Genomic DNA, 15,928 nt, shown 5'->3' with positions numbered 1-15,928 from the left:
CTTCAGATACAGTGTGGAACTGAGCCACATGCAGCAGCAGTGAAGAGCAGTAAGAAGCAGTAAAAACAAACTAACAGCTTTTACAGAAAGTCAACACCTTACAGGATGGTCCTGTCATTGAGATGAGCAGTGAAACAGCTGTGAGTGTCCAGCTTAGATCCCCGTCTGGGCTACGATTTCCCCCTTTTCCCTTTCACTGGTCGCTGCTCTGTGCTCTGGTTGTGATTCCTTGAATCAAACTCCAGTTGGGCATAAGCGGTTGACCCTGGTTTGACAACATTTAGCAACATTAGACACCTCCACGCAAGGTTAATTAGCCAAACTTTGATGCAGTTGGACACAACAATCAGTTACATTTAAAAACAGATTGTTAAGCTTTATTTAAAATTCCACTTTCCAAACAGTGCACATCATCAGCACTGAAACAATCATGGGAATCTTCCTTTAAAAGTCCAGCAGTTGGTTGAAAAAGGAGTTTAGGATTGAGACGGTTTTTCATGTACCCAATTCATCCTCTGAGGCTTTCGTTCTTTTGCTGAATTTCCATATGAGTCAGAAAAGGCCAAATCCAGGTTTAGCAGAATTACTGGGGCATTGGAACCATCTGCATCCTAAATTCATTCGTTTTGAAGACCCAGTCAATGGCTCATTAGAGGAAATTAAAATTTTTCTTCACCCCTTACAGCTGTTTTCTGATCAATTTAAACCCAGGCCCAGATTATCCTGCCACTTCAATGGGAGTTGTCCATTTATAACTGATGGGCTAACCAGGCCTCTGCTGTGTAATTTACATCACTGGTTCCATCCCAACGGAATTTGCCCAGCCATGGGAGTTAAACCTGCTTATTTCAGGCAGAAGTTTGCCCTGTGTGATAAAGCAAATGATGAGTGATAGAAATAGAATATTCAGGCATCAGATGCACAGGCGGTTCCAAGCACCGCGCCTGGCTGAATACAGCACTCGTTGCTACCGAAGCGTTGCTGAGTTACATTAATGTAGGAAGAAATAAATGCTCAGTGGGGACAAACAGAAGGAACTGAGAGAACTGTTTTCAATTATTTTGTGGGAAATCAGCCCCACTATTAATAGGGCTGCTGCTACGTCTCCACATCTGGGACGGACTGTAGTGTGCTGATTACCTGGATTAGAACAGCAGTGACTCCAGGCCAGGCTCAGGGACACCAGCAACACCCCCAGGAACATGGCCACGGCATAGCGCACCGTCTGTGACGCACACCCGCTGGGATGGGCTGTGGAGGAAGCTGACACCAGTGGACGGTCAGGAGGTGAGAATCTTTTTTGAACTTTTTCATTAAACCCTCTGGTTTTAACTTCCAATCCCGGCTCTGTATTCACCTCTCCCCAGTAGTTGTTACTTAATTCTTTACAGTGCTCTATAGGTACAATCTGTGTGAAAGCTGCTCTAGAAATCTGAGCTATAATGTCTTGGGGTCCTTTTAATGTCTCAGTTTAGCTTTCCCCAAATAATCTGCACATCTGCTTACTTTTAATTATGACATAAAATATTCCAGCTTTCTGGGATGGAAAGTTACGTAGAAGCAACTCAGATTGTGCCCACTTGACACCGATTTAACATCAGAGTCTCCATTAGCCTCAAATATCATCACTCACCTGCAGGATACCCGGTATTTTTCTTCACACTGCTGCCGGAAGAGTTGAATTTGATTTCACAGGTGAAATTCTTCCCACTGGTCCAGGTGTCCATGGGGATGCTGATATGATTTATGAGGGTTAAAGATCCATCCTTTGCTTTCAGTGAGCGTGTCAGACCCTGTTCCTGCAGCTCCCCAGAAACACTACAGGAAACATGGACTGGGCTGGACACTCCATGGATCACACAGGCCAGATTAGCTGTCCCAGTGACTTGACTGCCATGTGGAAATGGGACCAGAAGCATCACCCAGCTGCTCTTGGTATAACTGTCTGAGCAAAAGGAGGTGTGGCAAATTCAGTGTGATAGTCAGATGAGCTGCAGTCTGATTAAAAATGTTAACCTTTCACTCAGACGCAAGGTGCGTGAGGTAAAATCTTTTATTGGACCAACTTTTGTTGGTGAGAGAGACAAGCTTTCAAGCTTCCACAGAGCTCTTCTACAGGTCTGGGAAATAAATTTAGAGTGTAATTTCCCAGATCTGCAGGAGAGCTCTGTGTAAGTTCAAAAGCTTGTCTCTCACACCAACAGGAGAATTCAGTATGATAATCAAAGAAGCTGCAGTCTGACTAAAGATGTTAATCTTTCACTAAGACATTAATTCAAAGAAAAAAATCTCTTGAAGAAGAAGGAAATATGAAATCACCGCGCCAAGACTAAACTGGAATATAGCATAATATATACTTACATTAGCCAGAATGGAAATTGTGTGCTCTTTTATCAAGAAATACACTCTTGAGAACTTTTCATTAAATTGAAATATAATTTCATGCAGTCATGGCTCTTAGGTTGGAAATATTCCCCTCCTAGGTGCCCTGAACAGTCACAGAGTAACTTCAATAGTTTTTTTCCGGCACTTTCAAGTTTTTACCTTTTGGATATAAAATATATGTGTATGATATTCCTTCTGTACTCATAGCATTTAATGTTTAGCTGATCTTTTTGTTTTAAAGTATGCTTTCCCTTTAGCCCTTTATCAATAGCTATGGTATATAATTACATTTTACTGGAAACATGCAAGGCTAGCCCTAGACAAAAGGGCCCGCGAGGCGAGGAGTGCCCCACCTCTCCATTTTTTAAACTTTTGAATACCTTATTTTTTTATTGCATTTGTAGCCCATTTCACAACTTTGCATGCATGATTTATCCCTGTCATATAAGCCGATAAATTTGCATGCTAGGATCCGTAAATCTGTATTGATTCATGCCCTATATAAGCAAATAAAAAAATACGTTTCCTCTGAGCTTCTAGAATCTTTTTAATTTTAAAAATAACAAATGTACTTACATCAAGAAATTGAACTGTGCACCAACACTGGGTGACCACTATTAATTAGTGTCACAGTAGGTGACAGCCTAAGAATGTTAACCCTCGTCCTTCTGTGCAAAAGGTCACTTTTCTCGCCTTTGCCCTCGCAAACTGCAAAAACAGCACTCTGAGCCTGACGCCCTCCGAGCCCAGCATCTCAAGGGATCACTTGGATCACCTGCCCCCTAAATCCGGCTCTGGGAACATGAAATATGCTTTGTCAATCAGTTATTAATTTCCTTAAACAAGCTATGGTTCCTTACCTCCAACAATCAGCGTGGATCCATTCCCAAAAATCAGGTAGCTGCTGTATTCAAATGCACAGTAGTAAATGCCAGACTCAGTCTTTTGGATACTGCGGATTTCCAGTGTCGAGCTGTGTGTCTCATGTTTGCAAGCAAATTTACTTACATTTTGATCATCCAAACAGCGCTTAATGTATATGGGTTTCTCTCCTTCTCTTCTCAAATACCAAAACATTCTACTTTCTTCCAATTTTTCTGTGGAATAACAGTGGATCTTTGCAGTGTCACTAACTTCAACAAACTGGATCCGCTGAGTCTGGTGCAGAAATAACTGCACTCCTAGCACTGGAGAAATAAAATATCGTCATAGTCAGTTTCCATCAGGTCTCCAACTGCCACAGATGGAATGGATAGCTCAGCAATAGAATTTACTAAATCTGATAATATCTATGCTCTGCAGCCTAAATGCTAAAAAACCCAGGTATAACTTTGTACAAGTGAATGGAAATACAATTAAAATCCAGCAAAAGTCTCCAAACTATCATATATATTCAACACTGATGTCCTATTAAAGAAGGCTGTTTTCTCAATTCCAAATTTTAATACAAACATTTTACCTAGGGAAGATAAAACAAGATATTCGGCAAAGATCATTTTCATAAAAAAATTAAAATAAAATCCTGACTCATAGGCCCAAAGGCTGATGCCTAGTGCACTGCTGCGGTGACTGGGTACAGTGTCTTGGTCATTTCCAGTGAGGAACGCCTCCAAGGAGGATGTGCTGTGCTGATAGATACTAGAGGGGTGGGTTAAAGAATCTACAGAGAGTACAACATTTCTTGTAAAATTTCTGTGCATTCCAATGGCACAGAGGTGTACTATAATGATTTAGAATAATTTTAACATCCAGAACATGGATGATCTATGTAAACAAACCCACATGATTTTGGAGCACAAGTCCCATTGACTTTCAAAGGAGAATGCTCCTCAATCACTTAGTTCTTTTGACAGCCCCAACCTAAGTCTCTCCCCAGCCTTCCACGTTTGGTCCATTATTGTATCATATTTCTTGGTGCTACAACACTGACCTGTAATGAACTTTTGGAGTCTCATCTTGGCGGATTTAAATTGCACCTTTAATCATCAAACTGAGGCCTTAAATTACACCTTTAATCATCAAACTAAAAGCTCCGACATGTTTGAGAAACAGAGAGGCACCTAGTGGGATTTACAAACATAGCTAAGTGGGTCAGGGGCCTCACTGCTTCAGAAGTCAATGGAAGCTAAACACCTCACATGCCTCCCTTTGGATCTAGCAATGGATTGGCTAAAAATGAACAGAACGAGGCTGGTTAGAGAGCTGCATCTGGCTTTACAGAGTATGCAGAAAGAATTAAAGCGTATCTGTCAGTGACCCTTCTGAAACAGTGGGCAATAGAGGGCAACATGGGCTAGTGAGGAGAGCCATTTGTTCAGAAAAGACCAGATTTCCCTAGGTGCTTTGATAGCATCTCCTTAGACCACACCCCACTTCTGAGGCTGCACTGAATGGCTGCAGCTCCCCTGGATCCATCTGTCACAAACTCCTTCCAGGCAGCTCTCTAAAGCTGGGGACCATCGTCCTTCCTTCCTTCCCTTCTACCCTCCCCTGCCTTCCTCCCGCCCATGGCTGGGGAGCGACCTGGGCTAAATCCTGCAGTCCCTGACTGAGGCAGTGTGAAGTGGAAGCAGGAGTTTGGCTGACAAAGGATGGCTGGACTGGCCAAGATTCTGCCTGATTTCTAGCCCAACGGCATTACTCACAATTACACAGCTTCCCCTTTGCACCAACGTAAGGAGGAGTTTAGAGGAGCAGAAATTACACTGACACCCACTTCCAGGCCCCTGTGTGTTATCATGGTGGAAAGGGGCTTAGTGCAAATGAGAATCCGGTCCCCAGGGTCACTGTTAATAGTCTGCATGTTGTCAGTGGTCATACAGATAAGACCATGGAAATCATAACGCTATTCGAGCACAATGTCTGCCCAGCCCAGTTCCTGTAAGGGCCTGTTATCACCCTCCCAGTAACACTGACTGACAACAGTACAAAGCCCTATTTACTGCTCTAGGAATCCCAGTGCAATGTTTTACAACGTACAGTGCTTTAAGGAACTGAACGTAGGTGCTGAGCATAAAAGCAGCTGAGCACCCACCTCTCCCCTTGACTCTGCAGAGTGTGGCAGGTGCCCAGCATGTCACAGTAGGTGCCTCAGCAGGATTGGGCCCTTATGCTGTGTATAGAAATCTCTTCATGCACGGTGGGGGTGGAGCGGGGCAGCTGTTTGACAGCCCCACAGCAGCCCTGCGCAGTGGCTTAGGGCAGGAAGTGGAAAGGAGCAATGTAGCCAACTGCAGCGACAGGAGCAATTTTACACTCTTGTAATTACCAGGCCTGGGCAGAAAATGGATTTCCCACCCCACACAAATTTTAAGATACCGAAAAATGTTCCCATCTCGAATTGGGATGAAAAGTCAAAATCTCAATTTTCTTGAACCAAATATCCAAAAATAATTTTTGGTTTGGATGAATGGGGGCATTTTCTTTTCACAGTTATGAAATGAATCCTTTCAATTTTGAGTATATGAAATGATTTATAAAATTTCAACTATAATTAGCTTAAATTTCGAAGCAAGAAGTCATTGGAAACTGGGAAAACTGGAATTTTTCATTCTGTAAAATATCAAAATGAAACATTTCAACAATTTTGAAAAACCTTTTTTCCAAGTAAAATATCTTTATCAAAACCAACCCTTTTCCCACAAAAATTTCCCATTTCATTGAATTAGAATTTTCTGCTATAGAAATGTTTCTTCTAAAAACTGCCAAGCAGGCCTAGTAATTACCCACCTGGGAAGGGAACCAAGGCACCAGAGCCAGCTGCTCTCGTCTTGCAGAAAGCATCATGGGATTGCCAGGGAGTTCAAGTCACCATTCAGTCCAGCCCTCAGGTTTAAGTTTCAATGGAAATCTGGGCCCTCCTGCAGCCCCGGTGGGTTCAGTACTCAGGGTAATATAGGACCAGATTCAGACCGTGAGTCATTCATTTTTTATTGGCACTCATAGAATCATAGAAATGTCAGGTTGGAAGGGACCTCAAAAAACCTTCAAGTCCAGCCCCCTATGCTGAGGCAGTGCCAAGTAAACCTGGACCACCCTTGACAGGTGTTTGTCAAACCTGTTCTTAAAAACCTCCAATGACAGGGATTCCACAACCTCCCTTGGACACCTGATCCTGAGCTGAACTAACCTTGGAGTTAGAAAGATTTTCCTAGTATCTCACCTAAATTTCCCTTGCTGCAGATTAAGCCCATTGCTTTTTGTCCTTCCTCTGATGGGCATGGAGAACTATTGATCACCGTCCTCTTTGAAACAGCCCTTAGCATATGTGAAGTGTGTGTAACAAGTGGTGTGTAGCACATTGGTTGTATCATCCTTTAAAAGAAACACAGATGCTAAGTGGGATAGAAAGTGCTGGATTCTGCTCTCAAAGGTACAGGTGTAAATCCAGAGTAACTCACTGACTGCAACAGATCTCCTCCAGATTTACACTGCTGCAAACCAGAGCAGAATTGGGCCCAAAGGATTTAAGAGATCACCTTCCTTATTACACAATATGCTGAGATTGATGCATTGAACAGGTAAAAGAGGCAACACAAACATCACAAGTGGGGTTGCCGGCCCTTTTCAATGAGTGACAGAACGACAGCTTGAAGAACAAGAAGCTGTGATGTGCAGGTTCAGGCACCAGGAGAGCTCTAGTCATTGCAAAGGTGTTGTCTTTGTTAGATGGTGCAGAAGGGCTGGCACATGGGGGCCTGTGGATCTTGCCCATGGGGAAAAGCAGCAGTCTCTAGAAGGGACACTGTGTTAGCAGCTCCAGCACTGGCCTGGGGAGAGATTCCCATCACTCAGAGCTTCTCCCGCATCCATCATTCCCCTTCAGAATCCCATTGCATGTCCAGGTAACGTGAGCACGAGCCTGCTGAGGATCAGCTGGGAGCTGCGGCGTATACAGGGGCTGCATGTCCCCTCTGCAGCCTCCTGCCGTCCAGCCTCACTCTTTGTGCCGGGAAGCTGCAGCCGTTCAGCTGTGTCCGGGTCTCTCTGCAGATGAGGGGAGGAGGAGGAGGATGATAATGATTGTATTATCATACCACCCAGGAGCCCCAGTTATGGATCAGGCCCCCTGGTGCTCGGCGCTGCACAAACACAGAACAAAAAGACAGTCCTTGCCCCAAAGAGCTTCCAATCTAATACATAAGTGACATGTAAAATCATCTACACCATGTGCCTTTATATCCCAAAAGGAGATTCTCTTTGGGGATCTTCTGACCTTTATATTTGAAACATAAGTGGAGAAAATAAAAAAGAAAATAGACTGAGATATCCAGCTGGAAGAAGGCTCTGTCTATGTCCAATCAGCAGAGAACCAGCCATCAGTTCCCACGTGCGGATTCCCCTGCACGAGACAGTTCAGGGTTTTACACCTTTTCCTCTGGCTGATGGCTGCATCCTGCGCCCGTCGCGATTCCGTGAATCGAAATCCAGATGAGCGTATAAGATTCCACCCTGTTTGGTGACAGTTAGTAAAATTAGCCCCCACCTTGTAAAATGAAGGGACACAAGCTGAGACAGAACCAGACATCCATGTGAGTTTAGCCTGATGAAAAATTCCCTCTCATCTCTGATTCTCCTGCTTGTCCTGTAAATGGTGCATGTTATCAGAATGGAAACCAGCGTTGGATTCTGACTTTAAGAACTGAGCTACTGACAACATTCTGCCAGATCCAAACCCCATGTCAATGGACAGTGTCCTATTGAGGTCACTGAGCTTTGGATCAGGCCCACAGCACCTGTCACTGGAAAATCTTCATGTGCCTTACAAATATAAGATAAAGTGATGTAAGAAATTCTAAGTGCCAAAAATGTTTCCAGCTACACACAAAAACCCTCCAATACATCTGTTAGTCTTTTAGGTGCCACAGGACTCTGTTGCCTTTACAGATTCAGACTAACATGGCTACCACTCTGATATCATAAGTCTTGTTATCCACTATTTATGTAGGGGGAAACTGAGTCACAGAGCACTAAGTGACTTGCCCACTATCCCACAGATAACTTTGCTACTAACATACTGTAAGACTCCGTGCTCTCCTTCAGCTACTTCAATAGCTAGGTTTCAGAGTAACAGCCATGTTAGTCTGTATTCGCAAAAAGAAAAGGAGTACTTGTGGCACCTTAGAGACTAACCAATTTATTTGAGCATAAGCTTTCGTGAGCTACAGCTCACTTCATTGGATGCATACTGTGGAAAGTGTAGAAGATCTTTTTATACACACAAAGCATGAAAAAATACCTCCCCCTACCCCACTTTCCTGCTGGTAATAGCTTATCTAAAGTGATCACTCTCCTCACAATGTGTATGATAATCAAGTTGGGCCATTTCCAGCACAAATCCAGGGTTTAACAAGAACATCGGGGGGGGGGGTAGGAAAAAACAAGGGGAAATAGGTTACCTTGCTTAATGACTTAGCCACTCCCAGTCTCTATTCAAGCCTAAGTTAATTGTATCCAATTTGCAAATGAATTCCAATTCAACAGTTTCTCACACAACAGAACCACTTACCCAGGAACCTATCCTTGCAACAAAGCCCGTTGCCAACTGTGCCCACATATCTGTTCAGGGGACACCATCACAGGGCCTAATAACATCAGCCACACTACCAGAGGCTCGTTCACCTGCACATCCACCAATGTGATATATGCCATCATGTGCCAGCAATGCCCCTCTGCCATGTACATTGGTCAAAGTGGACAGTCTCTACGTAAAAGAATAAATGGACACAAATCAGATGTCAAGAATTATAACATTCATAAACCAGTCGGAGAACACTTCAATCTCTCTGGTCACGCGATTACAGACATGAAAGTTGCGATATTACAACAAAAAAACTTCAAATCCAGACTCCAGCGAGAAACTGTTGAATTGGAATTCATTTGCAAATTGGATACAATTAACTTAGGCTTGAATAGAGACTGGGAATGGCTAAGTCATTAAGCAAGGTAACCTATTTCTCCTTGTTTTTGCCTACCTCCCCCCCACCCCCCCACCACCGTCCTCAGACGTTCTTGTTAAACCCTGGATTTGTGCTGGAAATGGCCCAACTTGATTATCATACACATTGTAAGGAGAGTGGTCACTTTAGATAAGCTATTACCAGCAGGAGAGTGGGGTGGGAGGAGGTATTTTTTCATGCTTTGTGTGTATAAAAAGATCTTCTACACTTTCCACAGTGTGCATCCGATGAAGTGAGCTGTAGCTCACGAAAGCTTATGCTCAAATAAATTGGTTAGTCTCTGAGGTGCCACAAGTCCTCCTGTTCTTTTTTCGATAGCTAGATCTCACTTTCATCTTCTCCTTCCAGAACAATCAATTTAAGTGCCAAATATATGGATTAGAAATGCCTGAGACAGACACATTGACTTAGACACAGACAGTTTGCAAAGAGCCCTACCTGGGGCTGCTCGGAAGCTGGGGGTGCTGAGACCCTGGGCTGGAATCCTGGAACAAACAAAGACAACAGTCAAAGTTCCTCTTCCACGGTCACCCCCCAGCTGCAGTTCACTGATGAGTGGTGCATCCGAGCTGTGGGTGCGCAGGGCACCTCCATGCATGGCAAATGGAGCGAGGCTCGTCAGACAGGCTAGTGTCTTTGTGAGCTATAAACAAGCTGCCAGGGCCAGGGGCAGTAGAAGCCTTTCTACATCGCTCCCTTTGTCATGGAGAACAAAGCCGTTCTCCCGACACAGGACATTCAAGATGCAGAAAACAAACATTCGGAGATCAGTGCTGGCAGTTGTGACATTTGCAGCGTGTTCGTGTGTTGGACGGGACAGTTGCAGTCCCCAGTAGCAAGCAGGGGAGCAGGATTTCTCTCCGTGGGGGAGTGTCTAGGCTGGGCTGTGTTTATTACCTAGCGTGGAAGGGCAGAGGGTCCAGACGAGGCTCAGAGACACCACCAGCAGCAACAGACCAGCTCCAGCCGCAAGGGGCACAATGTAATGTGAGCACTCCCTGGCAGGGGCTGTGGAGGAAGCTAAAAAAGAGACACACGTGTATGACTTCAGCAAAGAGGGTCCGTGATGCCCCCACATCCAGCTCTTCTCTCCTGATCCCCATTTCACCATAGACCTTAACCCCCAAGGAGTGAGGATACAGGAGCCTTCAGCACCTTTCAGCCTCTGTCTGTTGTGCCCTTTTCATTAGGCCGATGATTTCTCCTGTAATCAGAATCTTCTCTGCACCTTCTGCCATCTACAAAATCCTCCCTGTAGATCTCGCCTCACCTCATCGCCTCTCCACATCCCACCAGAAAACAGCTCTCTGCACCCTCAAGTACCTCTGTACCCTTCTCCCTCTGATATTGGTCATCGTTTAACTCGGTAGGGTGCTTTACAGGTACTGTTGGTGTGAAAGTTTCCATAGGAAGTTACTGTCTTCTGAACAATGCAATTCCTCGTCTCCTTTCCCAAAATTCTCTGCATGTCTACAAAATCCTCTCTATAGGTCTCTCCTCATCTCATTGCCTCTCCATCACTTTGCATATCTCATTGGAGAGCATGTCTTCTCAAATGTCTCTTAATTCCCCTTCATTTATTATTTAACTCTTTACAGGGATTCATATCTACAATCTGGGTGAAAGCTGCCCTAAAGGTCACAACTAAATTGTCTTGTGATCCCTGTAATGTCTCGTTTCCTTTCCCCAAATTCTCTAGAGAAATTCTAACTAATAGGACATAGACTATTCCAGCTTTCTGTAATGGAAAGTCATGTAGAAGTTGCTCTGAGTATGGCCACTTGACACCTATTTCACATCTGAGTCTCCCTTTGCCTCAAATATAATATCACTCACCTGCAGGATACCTGGTGCTTTTCTTCACACTCTTGCCAGAAGAGTTGAATTTGACTTCACACATGAAAATCTTCCCACTGGTCCAGGTGTCCATGGGGACACTGATGTGATTTATGAGTGTTAACAATCCATCCTTTGCTTTCAATGAGCGCATCAGCCCCTGTTCCTGCAGCTCCCCAGAAACACTCCAGGAAACATGGACTGGGTTGGACACTCCATGGATCACACAGGCCAGATTTGCTGTCCCAGTGACTTGACTACCATGTGGAAATGGGACCAGAAGCATCACCCAGCTGCTGTTTGTATAACTGTCTGAGCAAAAGGAGGTGGCGAATTCAGTGTGATAGTCAGATGAACTGCAGTCTGATTAAAGATGTTAACCTTTCACTCAGACACAAGGTGGGTGAGGTAAAATCTTTCATGGGACCAACTTCTGTTGGTGAGAGAGACAAGCTTTCAAGCTTCCACAGAGCTCTTCTTCAGGTCTGGGAAATACATTCACAGTGTAATTTCCCAGATCTACAGGAGAGCTCTGTGTAAGTTCAAAAGCTTGTCCAATAAAATATTTTATCTCACCCACCTTGTCTCTATTATATATCTTAGGACCAACACAGCTACAAGATGAGTGGATAAATCTTTCACTAAGACATTAATTTTAAAAAAATCTGTTGAAGAAGGAAGTATTAAATCACCATGCCAACACCAACTAGGAAATAGCGCAATAAATATCCACACCTGCTGAAAGAAAATTATGTGCAATTTTATAAAGAGATGCACTCTTAAGACCATTTCATTAACTCCAAATATTGTTTCATGCAGTCATGGCTCTTAGGCTAGAAATATTGCCAACCTAAGTGCCTTGAATAGTCACAGAGAAACTGCGAAGGTTTATTTTCAACTTTTTCAAATGTGAAGTTTTCTAGTTATGAAATATACACCTAATATGCTCCTTCTCTGTCCATAGCATTTAATGTTCAGCTGATCTTTATGGTCTAAAGTAAGCTTTTCTTTTAACTGTTCCTCAGTAGCTATGGTATCTTGTTACATTTTAATAGGAACATGAAATATGTTTTGTCAAGCAATCATTAGTCTCCTTAAACAAGCTATGGTATCTTACCTCCAACAATCAGTGTGGATCCATTTCCAAAAATCAGGTAGCTAGTGTATATAAATGCACAGTAGTAAACGCCAGTCTCATTCTTTTGGACGTTGTTGATTTCCAGTGTCGAGCTGTGTCTTTCATGTTTGCAAGCAAATTTACTTACATTTAGATTATCCAAACAGTACTTAATGCATATGGGTTTCTCTTCTTCTCTTCTCAAATACCAAAACATGTCGTCTCCTTCCATTTTTTCTTTGGAAGAACAGTGGATCTCTGCACTGCCATTAACTTCAACAAACTGGATCTGCTGAGTCTGGTACAGAAATAACTGCACTCCTAGCACTGGAGAAATAAAATATTTTTAGTCAGTTTCCATCAAGTCTCCAACTGCCGTAGATAAACTGGCTAGTTCAGGAACAGCATATACTTAGTCTGATAATATTTATGCTCTGCTAAATAAACTTTCTATAACTATGTACAACTAAATGGAAATGCAATTTATATCCAGCAGAAGTTTCCAAACATATCAGATATTCAACACTGATGTCCCACTGAAGAGGCTGTTTTCCCAATTCCAAAGCTTAATGCGGATGTTTTACCTAAAGAAGATAAAACCAGGTACTTGGCAAAGATCATTTTTGTAAAAAAAAAAAAGGAAAAGAAAATCCCGACTCACTAGCCCAAAGGCTGATCTCTAGTGCACTGCTGCAGTGACTGGGTACAGTGTCTTGGTCATTTCCGGTGAGGAATGCCTCTGAGGAGATGTGCTGTGGTGATAGATACTAGAGGGGTGGGTTAAAGAATCTACAGAAGGTACAGAATTTCTCTGCATTCAAGATTAGTCCATAATTATCCCATATTTCTTGGTGGTACAATGCTGGCCTGAAACAATCATCTGGAGTCTTGTCTTGGAAGACTTTAATTGCATTTTAAATCATCAAACTGAAGCTCTGGCATGTGTGAGAAATGAGACAATGAAGGATACAATTTTCAAAAGTGCCCAAGTCCCTTTTTCAAGAGACTTAGGGCCAGATTTTCAGAAGTATTTGGGTGCTTATAGATGCAGAGAGGCACCTAGTGGGATTTTCAAACACGGCTAACAGGGTTAGGCGCCTCAATCCTACTGAAGTGAAGGGCCTCATCTTGGAGCTAGCAATGAACTGGCTAAAAATGAACTGAACGGGGCTGGTTAGAAAGCTGCGTCTGGCTGCACAAAGAGGGGAGAAGGAAGTAAAGTGCATCTGTCAGTGTCCCTTGTGAAACAGCTGATAATAGAGGGCAACCTGGGGTAGTGATCAGAGCAACTGGCTCAAAAAAGAACAGATTCTCTAGGTGACTTGGCCACATCTCCTTAGACCACACCCCACTTCTGAGGCTGTACTGAATGGCTGCAGCTCCCCTGGATACATCTGTCACAAACTCCTTCCAGGCAGCTCTCTAAAGCTGGGGACCATCGTCCTTCCTTCCTTCCCTTCTACCCTCCCCTGCCTTCCTCCCCCACATGGTTGGGGAATGACCTGGGCTAAATCCTGCAGTCCCTGACTGAGGCAGTGTTAAGTGGAAGCAGGAGTTTGGCCAAAATTCTGCCTGATTTCTAGCCCAAGGGCATTACTTACAGTTACACAGCTTCCCCTTTGCACCAATGTAAGGAGGAGTTTAGAGGAGCAGAAATTACACTCACACCCACTTCCAGGCCCCTGTGTGTTACCATGGTGGAAAGGGGCTTTGTGCCTATGAGAATCAGGTCCCCAGGCTCGCTGTTAAGGTGCTGAATGTTGTCAGAGGTAGTACAGATAAGACCAATAGAAACCATAACGCTATTCAAGCACAATGTCTCCCTAGCCCGGTTCTTGTAAGTACAACCCTCCGAATAACACTGATTGACAATGGCACAAAGCCCTATTTACTGCCATAAGGATCCCAGTGACAATGTGTCATAATGTGCAGTGCTTTAAGGAACTGAAGGCAGGAGCTGATCCTAAAAGCAGCTGAGCACCCACCACTCCTCTGGACTTTGCTCAGTTTTGCGGGTGCCCAGCATGTCACAGGAAGTGCCTCAGCAGAGTCAGCACCATGCAGGATTGGGCCCTTATGCTGTGTATGGAAATCTCTTCATCCACTGTGGGGTGGAGCGGGGCAGCTGTTTGACAGCCCCACAGCACTGCACAGTGGCTTAGGGCAGGAAGTGAAAAGGAGCAATGTAGCCAACTGCAGCTAGAGAAGCAATTTTACACTCACGTAATTACCAGGGCTGGGGCAGAAAATGGATTTCCCACACAAATTTTCAAGATATTGAAAAATTTTCCTGTGTCAAACTGGGACGAAAAGTCAAAATCTCAAACATTTTATTGAACCAAAAATCATTTTCTAGCCAACCAACCCTTGAAATTACCCAAATCGGAAGGTGGCCAGGTCACTAGAGCCAGCTGCTCTCATCTTTCAGAAAGATTCATGGGATTGCCAGGGAGTTCAAATCACCATTCAGTCCAGCCCTCAGGTTTAAGTTTCAACTGAAATACGGACCCCTTTGCAGCCCGATTGACTTCAGAGAGGTCAGGTTACTCCGGGTATGCATGGGACCAGATTCAGGCCCTTATTCATTCATTTTTATTTGCATTCACAGAAACGTCAGGCTAGAAGGGACCTCGAAAAGTCATCAAGTCCAGCCCCCAGTGCTGAGGGGGGACCAAGTAAACCTAGATCATCCCCAACAGGTGTTTATCCAGCCTGTTCTTAAAAACCTCCAGTGACGGGGATTTCACAGCCTCCCTTGGAAGCCTGTTCCAGAGCTGAACTCCCCTTAGAGTTGGAAAGATTTTCCTAACATTTAACCTAAATCTCCCTTGCTACAGATTAAGCCCATAACTTCTTGTCCTGCCTTTAGCAGACATGGAGAGCAATTGATCACCATCCTCTTTGAAACAGCCCTTACCATATGTGAAGAGCTTTGTGTGTAACAAGGGGTGTGTAACACATTGGTTGTATCATCCTTCAAAAGAAACAGATACGAAATGGGCTAGAAAGGGCCAGATTCTGCTCTCAGAGATACTGGTGTAAAACTGGAGTAACTCCACTGACTGCAACAGAGCTCCTCCAGATTTACACTACTGGAAAACAGAGCAGAATCTGGCCCAAAAGATTTAAGAGGTCACCTTTTCTTATTACACAATGAGCTGAACTTGATGCATTGAACAGGTAAAAAAGGCAACGTAAACATCACCAATGGGGTTGCCGTCTCTTTTTAATGAGAGACAGTTCGAACGACAGCTTGAACAGCATCTTGTGATGCAAACAGGCAGCGCGTGCAGGTTCAGGCACCAGGAGAGCTCCAGTCTCCGATAACGTGTTGTTATTGTTAGGTGGCGCAGAGGGGCTGTGGATCTTGCTCCCAGGGGGAAGCAGCAGCCTGCTAAGGCAGCACTGGGGTAGCAGCTCCAGCCCTGGCCTGGGGAGAGATTCTCTTCCATCCCAGCTCCTCCCGCATCCATCCTTCCCCTTCCCAATCCCACGGCACGTCCATGTAGTGTTACTGCAAAGGGAGCATGTGCCCGCTGGGGAAGGAGATTAGGGAAGCTGGGAGCTCTGATGTATGCTGGGACTGCACATCCCCTCTGCAGGCTCCTGCCCTCCGGTCTCACTCTATGCA

The 15,928-nt window shown here is 44.3% G+C and overlaps 2 protein-coding genes across 2 annotated transcripts; both read right to left on the bottom strand.

Moving 5' to 3' along the window:
- Positions 1-350: 350 nt before the first annotated feature.
- Positions 351-3,708, bottom strand: LOC142069938 (immunoglobulin kappa light chain-like). Its single transcript, XM_075122754.1, has 4 exons — positions 3,246-3,708; positions 1,634-1,945; positions 1,141-1,263; positions 351-865 (listed from the first exon to the last, which is right to left on the bottom strand). The coding sequence occupies exons 1-4, from the start codon at positions 3,460-3,462 to the stop codon at positions 849-851; spliced, it is 669 nt and encodes a 222-aa protein (XP_074978855.1). The 5' UTR covers positions 3,463-3,708; the 3' UTR covers positions 351-848.
- Positions 3,709-6,141: 2,433 nt separating this feature from the next.
- Positions 6,142-12,918, bottom strand: LOC142070040 (uncharacterized). Its single transcript, XM_075123006.1, has 6 exons — positions 12,882-12,918; positions 12,298-12,624; positions 11,181-11,492; positions 10,242-10,364; positions 9,783-9,829; positions 6,142-7,836 (listed from the first exon to the last, which is right to left on the bottom strand). The coding sequence occupies exons 1-6, from the start codon at positions 12,916-12,918 to the stop codon at positions 7,741-7,743; spliced, it is 942 nt and encodes a 313-aa protein (XP_074979107.1). The 3' UTR covers positions 6,142-7,740.
- Positions 12,919-15,928: the final 3,010 nt, after the last annotated feature.

Source organism: Caretta caretta, chromosome 24 (genome assembly GCF_965140235.1).
Source record: "Caretta caretta isolate rCarCar2 chromosome 24, rCarCar1.hap1, whole genome shotgun sequence".
Classification (NCBI taxonomy): domain Eukaryota; kingdom Metazoa; phylum Chordata; order Testudines; family Cheloniidae; genus Caretta; species Caretta caretta.
Note: the sequence above shows the minus strand (reverse complement) of the source record. Positions and strands in the feature narration are given on the sequence as shown.

What these genes read in the sequence shown, in the direction of transcription:
- LOC142070040 (XM_075123006.1), bottom strand. Translation starts at nt 12,918, where the DNA reads ATGATCTTTGCCAAGTACCTGGTTTTATCTTCTTTAG. An exon ending in AAGCACCAGGTATCCTGCAG is followed by an intron (nt 10,365 to 11,180) that starts GTGAGTGATATT and finishes TCTCTTTTTTAG; the next exon opens with CTTCCTCCACAGCCCCTGCC. An exon ending in CCTCTGCCCTTCCACGCTAG is followed by an intron (nt 9,830 to 10,241) that starts GTAATAAACACA and finishes TGTTTGTTCCAG; the next exon opens with GATTCCAGCCCAGGGTCTCA.
- LOC142069938 (XM_075122754.1), bottom strand. Translation starts at nt 3,462, where the DNA reads ATGTTTTGGTATTTGAGAAGAGAAGGAGAGAAACCCATATACATTAAG. An exon ending in ATCCACGCTGATTGTTGGAG is followed by an intron (nt 1,946 to 3,245) that starts GTAAGGAACCAT and finishes CCTTTTGCTCAG; the next exon opens with ACAGTTATACCAAGAGCAGC. An exon ending in AAATACCGGGTATCCTGCAG is followed by an intron (nt 1,264 to 1,633) that starts GTGAGTGATGAT and finishes CACTGGTGTCAG; the next exon opens with CTTCCTCCACAGCCCATCCC.